This window comes from Bubalus bubalis, chromosome 1, assembly GCF_019923935.1.
Source record: "Bubalus bubalis isolate 160015118507 breed Murrah chromosome 1, NDDB_SH_1, whole genome shotgun sequence".
In the NCBI taxonomy this organism is placed as follows: domain Eukaryota; kingdom Metazoa; phylum Chordata; class Mammalia; order Artiodactyla; family Bovidae; genus Bubalus; species Bubalus bubalis.
The window spans coordinates 83667261-83685437 of NC_059157.1; the positions used below are offsets into that span (position 1 = coordinate 83667261).

Consider the following 18177-nt stretch of genomic DNA (forward strand, 5'->3'; position numbering starts at 1 on the left):
TAACCTCATCTCTTACCTCACTGCTCTTTCCCCACTGATACAGCTGTATTGCTCATTCTTCTTTGAATGGAGTGAATTATAGTCTTCTCAGGGTCTTTGTACTGTTTGTTTCACATGCCTAGAGTAAATGTTTCCCTTGTCTTCACCACATAGATCTTCATTACCTTTTAGAGAGGCCTATATTGACCACCCAGTCAAAAGAAGCCGCTCTGACAGTGTCTATTTTATCATCCTTATTTTAAATCTCTGCCAAGAGCTTAACATTTTCTAATATTTGTATTATATCCCTTCCCTACTAGAATGCTAGTTCCAAAACTCTATCCCCACATTAGTTCAGAGTGTATCCCTAGTCCCTAGTCTACTGCCTGGCTTCACAATAAAGTGATTGAGAAACTTCCAAGAATAATACAGTTACCTTTATTTTTTACTTTATTTGCCAATTTTCTTAATCTGTAATACAGTGTCCTGAATGGATCCAAGTGCAGGAAAACAGTGCCTTCACTTAGATTTTTAGGCCTTAAGCTAGAATCAGCTCCTAGTTACCAACTAGGCTCTTCATTGAGTACATATTAATAGTTGCGTTTTCCTAGGATTTGTTGACCACTGAGTTAACTGACCTATCTGAACATAAAAGGTTTTATACAGCTTCCAGTTTGATTTTGCTTCAATATAGCACTCCTTGAAGTCTTGTTTTATACAATTCTTAACTACCAAAATGCTCTTAAATGAACCTGAAGGATTAAGTAGTTTTCATTTATTGACATTTATTTTGTTTAGGCATTGAAAGTTACAAAAAATACGTGATAGAGCTTGTTATCTGTCTAGAAACTTAAGATGATTCATCTCATTTTTAATAGTTAACCCATGAGTTTGAAGCTAATATACTATATTTAGTTTAATAATCAAAGACTTGTTTTATGTTTCTAGCTTGAGAAATTTCTGTCATTCTAGTAGGTAAGAATGAAAGGGGAAAATTATAACTTAATAGTGATCAAAGTTTATGAGTGGCTCTATGAAATGAAGAAGAGTGATATGAGAGAGTAAATTATAGGACATCCTTCATTCTAAACTGGAAAAATTTCTAAAATAGCTTCTTTATTTTGAGCCACAGCATGGACAACACCAACAACACAATATCTTGCAAGGATTTCTTTTTTTGTATTTTACAGCTAGTCCAAATTTTTCTTTAGTAGTGTTAATATATTCTTTTGTGCCATTCACTATCATTTCAATACTGTTGACACTTTCTCCCTGTTCCTCTACCAAAAGAGATATCTGAATGAAAAGATCCCTTAAATCCTTTATTTGGTTTTCCAGATTAACCAGTTCTTTGTGTCTCTGCTCTATCTCTGAGAGTTGTGCTTTAGTGATACTGATTTCTGTGAGTAAGCTTTCATTAAAAACTTCCCATTTTCCTTGATGAAGCATATCATTTACTTCTTCTTCAGGTAGTTCTTTTCCTGCAACTTCAAGCTGACGGAAAATAAATGTCCTGCACTTCTCTTGTTTTGCTGCTATTGTGTCATTGTATGTAAACATAGTTTGCTGAAAATGGCGGAACATTGCAGCGTGCTGAAATTTAAGTATCCTTGTGACCACCGATGAGGGACCACTTTCATCCTCTGACTTTTTAACTTCTTTTACTAAATCATCCAAACCTCTGTTAATGTGTTCTGCTTGGATTTTTATCTCTTTTGCAATGCTAGACTCTTTCTTAAGTAGACTAAACCTTCTCATTGAAGCCACCAGACTTTTCTGTTGCTGCCCAAATTTTTGAACATTATCTGTCAAATTGTTAATACTCTCCTGTAGTTTCTGTATCTCATGTAGGTGTCTCTCAGCTACAGGCTCTCTTTCATAAATAACAGCTTGCTGCAGAAACACCCCTTGTTCCTCTGCTTCTGTAGTCGACACATCCTTGTCTTTAGAGAGCTCAGTTTCCTTTGTTCGTTGCCTCAGTTCTTGAAGTCGGTCTTTCATCTTCTTTTTTCTCCTAAAAGCAAAAATGATTGTGTTGAACAAAGGAAAAATTGGTGTTTTCCCCCAGTAGGAGTTGGTTTCACATAGCTACATCTATCTCACGGGAAAAATCCTCATGGTTTTCTGAGAAGATGGTTAAAAATAAGAAAAATTGATAAGAATTTTCTCATAAAGATTACTCAACTAGGAAAAGTAATGTAAAATGTCTTAATAAATTACTTTGCGTAATTCAGGGCTTCTGTGAGTCCTATTCAGTTGTGTAAAGTAGCTGAATAAGCAGTGATAGAGAAATAATTGCCCCAAAGTAAGTTCTTCAGTATCATGATACTGCCACAGAATAGTTTTTTTCTTGATTTAGGAAGATTTATCTTAGAAGGGATGATTTGACCAGATCTTTTTAGGACTTAAAGGTCACTCTGAATGTGTCCTTATTACTGAAGATATGATTCCCAGTTAATTTGGTCTATGTAATGTTAAAAACATTCTCATTTTGCCATGCTGTGCTTAGTCACTCAGTCATGTCCGACTCTTTGCTACCCCATGGACTGTAGCCCATCAGGCTCCTCTGTCCATGGGGATTCTCCAAGCAGGAATACTGGAGTGCCATTTCCTCCTCCAGGGGATCTTCCTGACCCAGTGATTGAACCCAGGTCTCCCTCATTGCAGGTGGATTCTTACTGGCTGAGCCACCAGGGAAGCCCATATGTGTAATTCAACTAAAACCAGTATAGTGACGGGAGATTCCATATGAAAGCCTTAAGCAATATAGATAATGTTGAATTTGTCTTAAAATTTCTCAGTCTTCTGGAATTGACTAACACATTATTTGACATAGCTTTGTTTACATAAATTCATAATAAGTGGTATTTTTTATAGGATATACAAAAATCTTATTTGAGAGACACTGATGATATTGACATTTACTATATCCTGTGTTGGTAGTTATTCAGGGAATCAGTTGGTGTACATAGTTATATATGGTGATATGCATATACATGTATAATAATATGCATATGTGAATGAAGTGAATAAAAGGAAATCCCTTGTTAATAAAATACTTTATTTCCGTAGGTAATCTTGACTTTAGAAAGGCATTCAGAATACCTTTCATGATATTTTTGTGGATAAGAAGTCATTAGGGAGTTACAAGTAGCTCATTGAACCACATGTGATATCAGTATCAACAAGGAGAAAAGGTCTCTAGTATTATGCTGTTATACTATCAACTCAGTGTTTGATACATTTATGCAAATAGTTTTTATCAGTTATTTGGATGTCATAGAAGGCATTCTTTTCAAAATTTTGATGGTGCAAAATTTAGAGAGCTCTTTAGTATGTTGAAGTACAGAATTGGGATTTGAAAATTAAAATATCATAGAACACTATACTGAAATAAAAAAATATATTTAATTGAATAGGTGTAAAATGTTTCACCTAGTTGTTTAGAAAACACCTTTACATCTATAAAATGGAATACCCTTGAGTTCATAGCAGGGCCTATGAAAATCACTAGAGATTTAGTTAATTTTGAGCTTTTAATCAAAAGTATCAGAATAATTATTGTGCTTTCATGAGTGATAGTGTTATGTTTAGACTGACTAAGAAAGATATTTGTTTCACTGATTCTGTGCTAGTTAAAGCAGATAGGAAAGGGACTATGTTAAGTATGAGATGAAAATTCATAAATGGGGTGTTTTTTTGAACTGTCATGGAAAGGATGACATTGGAAGGCTGTACTATATGGAGAGTTGTTGAAAGACAAAGAGATATTTATTCTGAAAAAAAGAAGGTGTAGGGAATATCTGCAACTGTTTTCTAAAATGTGTAGGTCTGTATATATAAGAGGGATTAGACTTTATTAGGCTTTACTTGGCATAACTCCAAAAAGCAGCAGGTGGAAATTACATGCAGTGAGGTTTGATTTAATATAAAGAAGGCTTTTCACATAAGTAGAGCTCTCTGAACATGGAATGAACTGATTCATGACATAAAAACCTTGCCATCTCTAGAGATGTTCAAGATATTATTGAATGATGATTCAATCAAGTATATTGTAGAAATGATACCTTTATTATATAAAAAGTTAAACTAATATTCCTTTGCTTTTAAGAAATTGACATTCTGTCAGATAATTTTTGAAGCTTACTTTATGCAAAGTTTTAAATGCTGCATTGTATATTCAATAATACCTGTCCTTGAGTAATTACTCTCTGAAAGGGGGTGGACAATATACAATTAAACAGATAAATGAGATAACTTTAGATCTTGATAGATCAATTAGGCAAGGCCTCTCTAAAGAGCTATTTGAACTGTAAGACCTAAATATCAAGAAGATGAAGAGCCAAGGAAGTGTATCCTGAGAATTAGACACGTGGTGCCAGAGCAGTGAATTGGACTGCTGTGTTTTAAGGACAAAATTAATGCCTGTGTAAATAGAAATCAGGCTTCACAGGTGGCACTAGTGATAAAGAACCTGCCTACTGATGCAGGAGACTTAAGAGACTTGGGTTTGATGCCTGGGTAGATCCCCTGGAGGAGGGCATGGCAACCCACTCCAGTATTCTTGCCTGGAAAGTCCTGTGGACAAAAGAACCTTGTGGGTTACAGACCATGGGGTTGCAAACAGTCGGACACGATGTAGCTACTTTAGAGCTTTAGAGAGAGGTAGAAATTAATATGAGCAGTAACACCGAAGGAGTGAAATCAGGACGGTAGGCAAGGATCAGATGACAAATGGCCTTGTGGGTCAAAGTAAGGAGTTTAGATTTTATTTTAGATACAGGGGATGACAATTAAAAGAGAAATAGGATATTGACCTGAGGTTTATGTTTTTAATAGATCACTATATTCATTTCAGTTCAGTTGCTCAGTCGTGTCCGACTCCTTGCGACCCCATGGACTGCAGCACGCCAGGCCTCCCTGTCCATCACCAACTCCCAGAGTTTACCCAAACTCATGTTCATTGAGTTGGTGATGCCATTCAACCATCTCATCCTCTGTCATCCCCTTCTCTCGCCTTCAATCTTTCCCAGTCTCAGGGTCTTTTCAGATGAATCAGTTCTTTGCATCAGGTGGCCAAAGTACTGGAGTTTCAGCTTCAACATCAGTCTTTCCAATGAACACCCAGGAATGATCTCCTTTAGGATGTACTGGTCGGATCTCCTTGATGTCCAAGGGACTGTCAAGAGTCTTGTCCAACACCACAGTTCAAAAGCACCAATTCTTCAGTGCTCAGCTTTCTTCACAGTCCAACTCTCACATGTATACGTGACTACTGGAAAAACCATAGCCTTGACTAGACAGACCTTTGTTGGCGAAGTAATGTCTCTGCTTTTTAATATGCTGTCTAGGTTGGTTATAACTTTCCTTCCAAGGAGTAACTGTCTTTTAATTTCATGGCTGCAGTCACCATCTGCAGTGATTTTGGAGCCCACAAAAATAAAGTCTGACACTGTTTCCACTGTTTTCCCATCTATTTGCCATGAAGTGATGGGACCCAATTCCATGATCTTAGTTTTCTGAATTTTGAGTTTTAAGCCAACTTTTTCACTCTTTCTCTTTTACTTTTATCAAGAGGCCCTTTAGTTCTTCTTCACTTTGTGCCATAAGGGTGGTGTCATCTGCATATCTGAGGTGAATGATATGTCTCCCGGCAATCTTGATTCCAGCTTGTGCTTCATCCAGCCCAGCGTTTCTCATGATGTACTCTGCATATAAGTTAAGTAAGCAGGGTGACAATATACAGCCTTGACGTACTCCTTTTCCTATTTGGAGCCAGTCTGTTGTTCCCTGTCCATTTCTGACAGAGGCAGGTCAGGTGGTCTGGTATTCCCATCTCTTTCAGAATTTTCCACAGCTTATTGTGATCCACACAGTCAAAGGCTTTGGCGTAGTCAATAAAGCAGAAATAAATGTTTTTCTGGAACTCTCTTGCTTTTTTTCTGATCCAGTGGTTATTGGCAATTTAATCTCTGGTTCCTCTGCCTTTTCTAAAAGCAGCTTGAACATCTGGAAGTTCACAGTTCACGTATTGCTAAAGCCTGGCTTGGAGAATTTTGAGCATTAGTTTGCTAGCATTTGAGATGAGTGCAGTTGTGCGGTAGTTTGAGTATTCTTTGGCATTGCCTTTCTTTGAGATTGGAATGAAAACTGACCTTTTCTAGTCCTGTGGCCACTGCTGAGTTTTCCAAATTTGCTGGCATATTGAGTGCAGCACTTTCACAGCATCATCTTTTAGGATTTGAATTGCTCAACTGGAATTACATCACTGTATAGAAAATAGTTGTCTGATGACCTCCAGGAGAGATCTGGATGATGAAACTAGATGGAGTAAATGGGAACCATTTGGGATATATTTTGGAGGTGGAAGCAATAGGACTTATTGGTGATTTTAACGTTTCAGCAGCATGTAACCACCATTACGTCTTGAAATGCTTTCAAGTGTTTCTCCTGACTTTCCTCTTGCCTCTTTGGCTCTTCCTTCGTCTTTTTCTCCTCTCTGATTTCTCCTTGTCTTCCCACCTCTGAATACTGGAATGCTTCCACATGCAGTTCTCTTTTTATCCACCATTGTTTTCAAGCCTCACAGCATTAAATACTGTCTGTTAGCTGATGACTCAAAATTATATCTCATGTATAGACTGCTCTCATAACATCTGTCAACTCAACAGCTCCATTTGAATGTCTGTGTCTAAAGACAATGTCTGATCTTCCTCCCAACTCCCAAACTGCTGCTCCAGTTCAGTAAGTGGCATCTCTTCTGGTCTCTTCTTGCAGTCTTCATCCAGGTCACTTGACCAAAAAATTTGGAGTAATTCTGAATATTCTGTTTTGTGTCCTCCCTCCCTGCCCCGGCATCCCCCCACACCTTATATTTAAACTAATAGTGAATCTTGCCAATCTCTTTGGCGAACTACCTCCCTGGCTCAAGTCACCACCATCCTTTCTCACCTGGATTATTGCAATTGTCTCTTTGTTTCTTCCTTTGTATCCCCTTCTCCTTTGCCCCTTTGGTCTTTTCTTAATATAGACATCAGAGTTAACATGTAAGTCAGATCACATCATTCCTATGTCTAAAGTCCTCCTATAACATGATCTCTCAGAGGAAAAGCCAGAACCTACAAGGTCCTGTAAGGCTTCCCTTAGGTCTCTTTCCCTCAGTCTGTAAAGAGTCTGCCTGCAATGTAGGATATCCAGGTTTGATCCCTGGGTCAGGAAGATCCCCTGGAAAAGGAAATGGACTTTACTTTCACTCTTCACTTTCATGCATTGGAGAAGGAAATGGCAACCCACTCCAGTGTTCTTGCCTGGAGAATCCCAGGGATGGGGGAGCCTGGTGGGCTGCTGTCTATGGGGTCGCATAGAGTCGGAGATGACTGAAGCGACTTAGCAGCAGCAGCAGCAGCCCACTCCAGTATTCTTGCCTGGGAATTCTCATGGACAGAGGCTGGGCTACAGTCCATGGAGTCACAAGAGTCAGACAGGGCTTGGTGACCCAACCACCACCACAAGGTCCTATATGACTTCTCCACCTCTCTTTTTGCCTCTCTGACCCTGCCTCCACAACTCTTCACTTCCTCTGCTTCAGCCATACTGCTCTCCTTGTCATTCCTAACACAAACCTGGCAGGATCCTGCCTTAGGGCTTTAGCACTTATTATCTGAAATCTTACTGAAATAACACCACTCTCAGTAAGGCTGTCCTTGGGCACCCTATCAGGAACTGCAACCAGCATCCCCAGCTTTAGTTTTCTTCCTAGCACTTTTCACTATATTTTACTTATTTATCTTGCTTTATTGGCTGCTCTATCCCCTAAATATAAGCTTCATGAGGGCAAGGATGTTTATTCATTCTGTATTTCTAGCACCTTGGCAAGTCTTATGTTTATTCAAGTTCTCATACTGAGCTCTTTATACCTTGTGTTTTCTTGAGTTCTTAATATTTGACAGGCACTGTTCTAAGTGTGTTGCATGTTTAAGAACTCTGAATTAAGTATTACCATAGTCTCTGTTTTACAGATAATAACATTAGGACCCCATCTTAGGGAACTTAACTGAGATGTCAGCTTGTAGAGTCGGGATTCAAATTCAGGCAGTCTAGTGTGAATGACTCCTTCTTTGCTATAATATAAAGCCTTTTTCAATGGTGTCAGATGCTCTATAGAGATCGGCTCAGGTAAGTTTTCAGAAGAGGCAGCTATTTAAATGAAGTGGTTGAGAAAGAAGGCAGATCACAAGGGATAAGACATTGAAATCTGTTCTTGATGGAATAAGTCTTTTATATATATTAACAGTTTACTCAGAGACATTTCTGTGTACCGGAATTGCTGAGCATTTGAAGTATTGGTTGGAAATATTTAACAGCAAGTTTTGTTTCCTGAAATGCACTTATAATTTTCTGCTATTTATTTTAAATTATCTAAATATTTAATTCAAATAGCTTTAGGTCTTTTATTTTGCCACTGATTTGCTATATTAAAAGTTTAAAAAGTTTCAGTCTGTGTAATTTATGCAAATAAGACACTTCTATGTAGGGAAAGGATTTTATTCTCCCTGTCTCTCCACCTTTCCATTGTCTGTATTCTACCTTACTTGCTAGGAATAATTTCTCTACTTTAGAAATAGAGCTAACCAAATCTAGTGGCTTACTAAGATCTGTGGGAAAAAAATAAGAAGCTATAACATTAAGCCTGGAAAATTTGTGAAAAGATTAGTTAAGGGAGACGATGAGAAGGTGGCAATATAGATTGCAGACTTGGGTGTTAGGAAAGTAGATCAATATAAAACAGTTATCTGTCCATAGTGTTAAGCATGTCTTCTAGGAATGTATTTACTGGCCTTTGCCTTTACAGGTAGGAAATAAACTAAATAGAGGAAATTTATTTAATAGTATGTGAGCATACTATTTTTTAAGTCCTTTATTAAAGTAAAAACAAACTGATTTTAATTGAGAAAGATTTCATTACTAGAGCAGCCAATTAAATGTGCAGAAAGTTTGACGTTATCATTTTTTGTATTTTTCACATCTTTTAGACTCTTTTTGGGATTCTCTGGTGGTTTGGGGGTAAAGAATCTTCCTGCAGTGCAGGAGATCCATGTTTGAAATTAATTTATACATATAACTTCATAGTTATTTAGAATTACGATTAATTGTGGTTAACCTAATATAATTCTTAATATAAAAATTCAGTTTTAAAAGATAAATTGTAAAGATTTTTAGCTTTATAAACTAATTTAGGTTGGAACTTCTTGTGAGTTTTAAATAATTCAGTTTATGAGAACTTTCTTGTGGTCCCATTTTATCAGTCAAGATTTGCATAATTATGTCACAGTAATATCCAGTCACCAAATCTTGGTGTATTACAACCACAAAGATGTATTTCTCATTCATGTTTCATGTCCATGTTGGGTAAGCAGGGGCTCTCATTCCCATCTTGGTCTTTCAGAGACCTAAGCTCCACCTTTCTGAATGTGGTAGGTTGGTAGGGCAGTTGGAAGTACTGGAGAGTTCTCATAGACATTAACATGATGTAGCCCTGAAATGAAACAAAGCATGTTACTTTGCTTTGCAACTCCTCAACCAACTGAAGGAGGATGGTAGTGATGTGTGGTCCTTACCTGTTCTCTGGAGGAGAGGTGATGACCTGGTTTTTTCCACATCTATTGAATATTGGAATTTCCAAAATGAACCCTTAGAGTTAACTAATCAATATTTAACTAATCCTTAGAGTTGACTAATTGATTTTTCTTATGGGGAAATTGAAAATCAGAGAAATTAAATGTCTTAACCAGAGCTTGTTAGTAGTACTGGTATAATAATGCAAACTTTCTGGCTGCTAGGCCAGTGCTTTTTTACATTATAAGATGTTTAATATAAATTTCCTAGAATGTATATGTTATATAAAGCTGTCATCGTCTATATGCTCTTTTATATTCAGTATTTTATAAATGTTTGATGATTATGCTAGTGAAGATTTTTAAAAAGAACTAAAAACTATTGGTAAGCGATTGTAGAAATTTTTATCATGTAATAACTTTGAGGAAGCAGAGTTATCACACATGATTTATTATATGTGTCTGATAAAGACTAATCTTTCCAGTATAGAGGGAAGTAATTCACTAAAGTTGGTTAGTTTAGTGAATTATCTTGAATAGTTCCATACTGTTCTTTGCTTTAGGGTTTATCACTTACTTATCTATATGCTTCCTCTGGTATTACCATATTGATGCTGAAAATTAATTCCTTCCCAAAGTGTTTAGGATGTCATGTTGCTTTTGAAACAGTCATAAGCTCTTTTCTTTCTTCTTCCCGCCTTCCCTTCCTCCCTTCCTCCCTTGATTGTATATCTGTTATTTTTCTTTATTTCATAGTAAATAGAAATAGATTATCCTAAATGAAACATGTTATAAGTGAAGTTGAATTGTATCAGATATTGTATTATGTTTTTAATATAAATGCTGTGTTTAAAAGAAAAAAGTTATTGCAGGAAGTAGTGTAGCATATTAGATCTAAAATAATTATGTTAGCATTTGTATTAGTTAGGATTTTGCATATTAGAATTTTTCAAATTAAGTACTTTATAATTTAGAAAAAGAAAAATAATTTGTTCTGATCTCATATACCTGTGTCATGGGAAATCTACTAAAAATTTTTGAATTCTAGTCTTGGCACCATGAAGAAATTGGCATTCTTATATTTTCTTCTGCTGTACCTCATAGTCATAGTATGAGATAAGACAGGAAGTGAGGTGTATTGCATTCCTATTTATGTACACAGACTTATGTATCCTATTCATACATACATGTATGTACATACATACATATAACTTACTATGATTTTTATAACTACATTGTACATAGCAGGTATGATGTTTGTTGCACTGTTTTTTTAATTGACTGCTGTTCCTCATAATATGGGGAAAAGAAAAGAGTATTTGAGGCTTAGATGAGAAATAAGGGCAGTGGGTATCAAACCAAAACAGATTTTAATTTTTTTATTCATGTGCTAAGTAGCCTAAAATTTTTTTTTAATTTCACAGTTGTGAAGAACTGCAGTGTGTATAATTTTCTCTTTGATTGCATGGCTTGAAAAAAATCCCGAAATAAACTCTAATATACTTATGGCAAGTTAGGTTATTTTATTTTTTGTTTTAGCTATCAATGAATCGATGAATGAACAGTGCCATCGTGCCATCAAAAGCCTCTTTTTGAAGCATCATAGTTTAACTTATTTTTAAAAAAAAAAGAAATAGGGTATTTCAAATATAGTAGCACAGTATACTTTTGCAAAGTGCTTTTGAGGAGGTAAATTTTACTGTCACTGATTTTGGAAATGAAGATATTTGACTCTGACCCTTCTAAAGGTGATCTTATCCTGGGTTTCTGTGTTTTTGGAAGAATAGTTTCCTGAAGGAATACCACAGCTTCATATTTGAATAAAAGATACTTTAAACAACTCTTAAAAATATATCAATATGTATTTCATATTCATTAATCATAGTAAATTTACTAGCAAAAGAAAGTATTTTTAATCTCTTTTTCTATAAATCTATATATGTTACTGATATTAAAGGAAAAACAGATTCCCTTTCAGTGCATGCATGTTATAGTAAATGATATTTATATAAAATCAACTAAAGTTTTACTGTGTTCATCTTGTGTGTGTCTTCATTTATTTCTTTTGAACATTTAAAATATGTTTATGTTCAGGATCCTTTTACATTGTTAGGCTATTTCGGCTGCTGCTGTTGCTGCTAAGTCACTTCAGTCGTGTCCGACTCTGTGCGACCCCATAGATGGCAGCCCACCAGGCTCCTCTGTCCCTGGGATTCTCCAGGCAAGAATACTGGAGTGGGTTGCCATTTCCTTTTCCAATGCATGCATACATGCTAAGTCGCTTCAGTCATGTCCTACTCTGTGCGACCCTATGGATAGCGTCGCACCAGACTCCTCTGTCCTCAGGATTCTCCAGGAAAGAATACTGGAGTGGGTTGCCATTACTTATAAATAGTTCCTTTGTTTATTGTGGTCACCAACTTTTTTTCTTGGTGATGGACAAATGTATTTAGTAAACTTCATCAGCAGTTTATCTTCAGTAGGGAATTACATAGGAATGCCCCAAGTGCCTTGCATTATGGATATATTCTTACCTCATTTTTATGATTGTCACAACTATGAATTTGACATACTCAAACTATAATAGCCCAGTTAGTATACAGTTGTCCCTGCATATTGTGGGGGATTGGTTCCATGATGCCCACAGATGCCAAACTCCATGGATACTTAGGTCTCTTGTATAAAATGATGTAATATTTGCATATAACATATATATCCTCTTGTATATTTTTACTTTAAAAATATACTTCAGCTCATTTATAGATTACTTATAATACCTATACGATGTAACTGGTATATAAATGTTTGTAAATAAAATGTTCAGTTCAGTTCAGTCGCTCAGTCGTGTCCGACTCTTTGCGACCCCATGAATCGCAGCACGCCAGGCCTCCCTGTCCCATCACCAACTCCCGGAGTTTACTCAGACTCACGTCCATCGAGTCAGTGATGCCATCCAGCCATCTCATCCTCTGTCATCCCCTTCTCCTTCTGCCCCCAATCCCTCCCAGCATCAGAGTCTTTTAATGCTATGTAAATAGTTGCTGGTGCATGGAAATTTCAAATTTTGCTTTTGAGAACCTTCTGGATTTTTTCCTAAATATTGTCCATCTGATGTTGGTTGAATCCATGGACATAGGACCTGCAGATACTGAGTGTGTGGGCCTGACCTTTCTCTAGGGATTTCTATAGCTCAGGTAGTATAAGTATAGGCCTGATTTTTCTGTAGTGATTTTGTAGCCTGGGCGAATACATCACTCCTTGCTGTAGTCCTGGACAAACCAACAGAGATTTTCCTTTTTCTGAATGCAGACTGTGTTCTATTTTTTTTCTGGTTCAATACTTTTTACAGGAAACTTGACTTTAGTTCCCAATTATGCACATTCTAAACCCCAGCTTCTAAGATAAAAGTATTTTCCCGTAGTAGCCAGTGGTTGGTTGTTGTTGTTTAGTCACTAAGTCATGTCTGACTCTTGTGATCCCATGGACTGTAGCCCACCAGGCTCCCCTGTCCATAGGATGTCCCAGGCAAGAATGCTGGAGTGGGTTGCCATTCTCTTCTCCAGGGGATCTTCCTGACCCAGGGATCGAGCCAGAGTCTTCTGCACTGACAGGTGGATTCTTTACCACTGACCCAGTAACCAGTGGAGTTAGCTTTAACTCCTGCTCTCCACTTTGGCTCTGGGTGTTTTTGCTCTTCATTTCTGGCACTTGGAAATTTCCCTTTCTTATTTCAGATATAATGATGTAGTTTAGAAATTTGTCTTTCTTTTCTTTTTCCCCATAAGATTATATCAAGCACTTCTCTAGGTTTCTAGCAAGAGGAGGAATTTCTTTATCTGTGCATCTTCACTGAAAGTCATAGGTGATTACTTTAAAGAGTTTACATAATTCAGATGTTCCTTAAATCCTTATATTCATCTCTGTAGATACTAACTTAATGTAGGTATTCAGGTATCCTTTCATTCTATAGATAAATTGCGTTTTCCAGTAGTTGCATACTCATAACTATATGTATAACTATTTCTAATTTATCTTACGATCTTCTTCTATCTTCATAAATTATAATATAAGCAAAGTAAGATATCTAAGTGTATTAGAATTTAAAGTTGGAAGAGACCAAGTTCATGAAGGCATAAAATATTAAGCACATAGTTGTGACATCATTTAATTGTTTAGGTTAGTGAAATTGATGATACTACCATTTTATGCAATCTTTACCTTAAATTTATTTTTTTAATATCGGAAGAGCTCTATCCAAATATGTCATCTTTCAGCATGTTTAATGCACTTCTTTGCTATACAATTTTGAATTTTACTGTTAATAGCTGATTGTATCTTTGAGCTTAAATGTAATATTTGCAAAAAGAAAGTTAGAACACTGATTTATAAATACAGTAATTAAATTGACTATTTGTTCTCTGAAATACAAAAGCAAACTTGTATGACTAAAAAGTTTCTCCACCCTATTGCAGATAGGGAACATTTCTAGGAACAGAAATATGAATAAAATTTTTCTAATGCTTTAGGAAATATGCCCTGGGTCGATACTTTATATAATTTATAGAGTTTTTAAAAGTGAGACATTTCTTTTTATAGTTACTATTATCTGCCTGCAATGCGGAAGACCCAGGTTTGATCCCTGGATTGGGAATATCCCTTGGAGAACGAAATGGCAATCCACTCCGTATTCTTGCCTAAAGAATTCCATGGATGGAGAAGCCTGGTTAGCTACAGTCCACGGGGTCTCAAAGAGTCGGACACAACTGAGTGACTACACTTTAACTTTTCACATTGAATAAACATTTCAAGAAATGTAACAAATGTTTATTTAACATAAAATGGAATGTTTTTTTGCTTTTGTGTATGAAGACAGCTTGCAGCATTTCCCTAGTTCAAGGTGAAAGCAGCTATTATTGGAATGTTTACCTGTTTGGCTGCTTACAGGAAGAAAAGAAACTAAAAAAAATATTGCGACTTATGTTGATTATATCAGTTTAAATTATTATACATTTTTTAGTAATGCAACCTTTGAGTGCTTTTTAAATTCTACTTTTTGTTTAGTGTAAATAACTGTAAAATTAACTCTTTAACAATAAGACTATTTTGTTTAAATATTAAGATTCATGTAATTTTGAACTCTCTCATATCTGACTAAAGTAAGCTGTACACATATAACATTATTTTTATATTAAATTTAAAACTGCATTGTCACAGAGGTAATATGTTCTGGGTATTACATAGTCAGCTTTCACGTTTACCCTTAAAGCATTTACTAATGCAAATATTATTTTGATTTGAAATATTATCTATTAAAATCTCACATAACAATTTTAAAATAACTTTGAAGAAATATCAAAAAATAAAACATGTTTTGATTAAGCCTCTAAACTTAAATATGAAACTACCTGTGTAGTTTGCATTTAAGTGATGGTGACTTAAGTTTTTAAAATTATCACATCAAATATAATATTGATATTAAATTTTATAATTTAAGTACTAACTGAAACATCTAAAAATTGAGTACTTAAAAAAAATTGAGTATGTCAATATTTTACAGTAGTTCTTTTACAACACGATTATTTTTTAATTTCCTCAAATTAATTTTAAAGATTCTGGGAAACAACAATGAAGAAATTAAGGCCTTATAGAAAATTTTCTTGAATTTTTAAACATTCTACATATGTGGCAAGTTGGGTATAAACTTCTTTTCGGAATTAAGTGGAAAAATGTTCTCTAAAGCAAGCACAGTGTAATTTATATAGTCTGTTTATAGAGGAAAGAGTTTGAGGTTTGTTTTTATAGGTTCTGACCTTCTAGTGTTTCCAAAATGGAAAGATATTTTTTAAAGGACTTAAAAGGAAAAGTTGATTTTGTTTGTAGTGGTCTATTTCTGCTGCTGCTGCTGCTAAGTCGCTTCAGTCGTGTCCGACTCTGTGCGACCCCCATAAACGGCAGCCCACCAAGCTCCCCTGTCCCTGGAATTCTCGAGGCAAGAACACTGGAGTGGGTTGCCATTGCCTTCTCCAGTCTATTTCTAGGGACTCTAAACTCCTATCTCATTCAGCCTATCGATAGTATATGTGAACGGATCAGCTGCCTGTAGCCTGGTCCAAATCTGAACAAAACAGATATCTTCAATTATCTGTTGAGTTGTTTTTAAATGTCACAGGTTTCAATCTCTGGATGTCTCATGGAATGGGGAGGGAGGAGGGAGGAGGGTTCAGGATGGGGAACACATGTACAACTGTGGCGGATTCATTTTGATATTTGGCAAAACTAATACAATTACGTAAAGTTTAAAAATAAAATAAAATTAAAAAAAAAATAAATAAAACCTTTCCTAACCCTGCAAAAAAATAAATAAATAAAAGTACAGAAAAGAGTGGTTTGTTTACCTTTGTCTTGTTCCTTTGGCTTGTTTTTGTTGCTTTTCCACCTGCGTAGTTGGAGTCTTGCCTGTGAGAGAAAATCTTGAGTACCATCTGTAACATTTTATTCATATATTATTTACATCTCTGTCTTATAGTTCACAGGCTAATCTCTGTATGGTTTTCATTTAGTTAACTTAATTGAAAGCCACATACTGAAGTCAAATAAGTTAGATATTAAGTTGTTTTGCAGTTCGTATCAAGTGAGAACAAATTGCTTACCTCACACCTGGAGAATCCGGTTCTGCCTGTTAGCTGCCTATTCTTTAGATTAAAGGAAGATTGTTTTCACTGGAGCTAGCTGGTAACAGGAAGTCCTTGTTAAACTGTCTGCTATAGAAAACTTGGCACAGACTCTGAAATTCCTGTCCTATAGTATATATAAAATACATTACTCACAGAAAAGGGCGTTTGTAATTAAACAAAGATTACTTTGTTTTCTAAAGGTGTGAAACCTTGCTAAATTGATGGAATTTGGAATAAATAGGAATGAAAAGAACCTTGGATGAAGGCTTTTGTTCAGTTTACTTTAAAATAATTGAATTCCATCTTATTTTAGGGAATTTGCTTTGCTGGTGGCTTAGCTGGTAAAGAATCCTCCCGCGATGCAGGTGACCTGGGTTCAATCCCTAGGTTGGGAAGAATCCCTGGAGAAGGGAACAGCTACCCACTCTAGTATTCTGCCCTGGAAAATTCCATGGTCTGTGTAATCCATGGGGCTGCAAAGTCAGACATGACTGAGCAACTTTCACTTAGGGAATTAAATAGTTGAATTCCATCTTATTTTCTTAACTCAGAAAATTACCAAATTTCAGAACTACAACAGCCAGAAAAGAGATAGTATCTTTAAACGTGCAATTTTACTTTTCTTTTTGGTATGCCTGCTATTTTTAAGTTTCTTTCATAATTTTCCACATGCACAGACTGAAATTGCACAGCGCTGTTATGCTGTTTATTATATCAAAAATTCAAAATTAAGTTTTACAGAGTGAAATATTTGTAGGAAAAATCAGACATGAAATTTCTCTTGCATGACTAACTTTTCTTACACTTTTTTCTGCCTAAGGTGTTATGATTTGAGGATGAGAGGCGAGACATTGCTATAATATCTATCAAAATATCATTTGTATTTATTCTTTGGTTTAGTAATCCCATTTCCTGAAGTCTGTTCCCACAATAAGGAATAATACCTTCATACACTTATTCCTCACGGCCCTTTTTGTAAAAGCAAAACATTGAGAACTACCCATAAACACTGCATGTAGTTCTTTAGTGGCTGAGTAAATGATGAAACATGCATATAATGAACATTTTGTTTATTAGTAAAGAATATAGTAATAAAGATGATTTCTTTATACTGCTTCAGAGTAATTTTAGGATTTACTGTTTGAAGAAAAAAGCATAGTGATTCACAGAAGTGTATATAGTATGCTAACTTTTGAGGAAGAAAGGGAGGGTATAGAAACACATATAAACACCTGTTAACCAATCACTACCAGTGAATAGTCAAGGTGCCCAAATTGTGGTCTTTAAAATACCATTTTTTCCATGTTGAAAGTTCATTCATCCTTCCACTGTACCCTCCCTGACTTGTTTTTATAGTTAGATGTTATAAGTAAAATTGATGATACTGCCATTTTTGTGTAGTCTTTTCAGAGATATTGGTAGTGATGTTGCAGGAGTAAGCAGTGTTGTCATTGGGGGTGATACTGATTCAGAAACACTTAAAAGAATAAATTGTAATGTATATATGGTTTGGATCTGAATTTGGACATTACACTTAAAAAAGATATTGAAGATTATTAATTTTTTTCAGAGCTTAAGTGTGACAGTGGTATTAGAATATTTTTAAATTTTGGGGTGAAGTGATATGACTGATGGGAACATGGAAGATAAATAGATGAGCAAACACGGTATAAATTTTTAAAGATAGGTGATAGGGTTCATTAGATTGATTATTCTACATACTTATGATATAATATATATTTTCCTGAAATACTACCAAACCATTTCTAAGACAGTGTTTTATTACCTTTTGACCTCTGCCATCTGATTGGAAAATAGTTGTTGTTGTTCAGTCGCTCAGTTGCGCCCAACTCTTTGCGACCCCATGGACTGCAGCACGCCAGGCTTCCAGGAAAACAGTATTTTGTGGT

At 35.7% G+C, this 18177-nt stretch overlaps 2 protein-coding genes across 6 annotated transcripts in view; one reads left to right on the plus strand and one right to left on the minus strand.

The window, feature by feature from the left end:
* ARL13B (ADP ribosylation factor like GTPase 13B) overlaps positions 1-18177 on the plus strand; it is an 82574-nt gene that overhangs the window by 43836 nt on the left and 20561 nt on the right. The gene's annotated exons all lie outside the window — the stretch shown is intronic.
* On the minus strand, positions 1079-16337 carry STX19 (syntaxin 19). 2 transcript variants are annotated; one of them, XM_006057029.4, is made up of 3 exons: positions 16244-16337; positions 15989-16049; positions 1079-1993 (listed from the first exon to the last, which is right to left on the minus strand). In XM_006057029.4, the coding sequence occupies exon 3, from the start codon at positions 1978-1980 to the stop codon at positions 1096-1098; it is 885 nt and encodes a 294-aa protein (XP_006057091.4). In that variant the 5' UTR covers positions 1981-1993; positions 15989-16049; positions 16244-16337; the 3' UTR covers positions 1079-1095. The 2 variants fall into 2 exon arrangements, with proteins under 2 accessions (XP_006057091.4, XP_025138195.3); XM_025282410.3 differs by lacking the exon at positions 16244-16337 and having other exon boundaries at positions 15989-16122.

What these genes read in the sequence shown, in the direction of transcription:
- STX19 (XM_006057029.4), bottom strand. Translation starts at nt 1,980, where the DNA reads ATGAAAGACCGACTTCAAGAACTGAGGCAACGAACAAAGGAAACTGAG.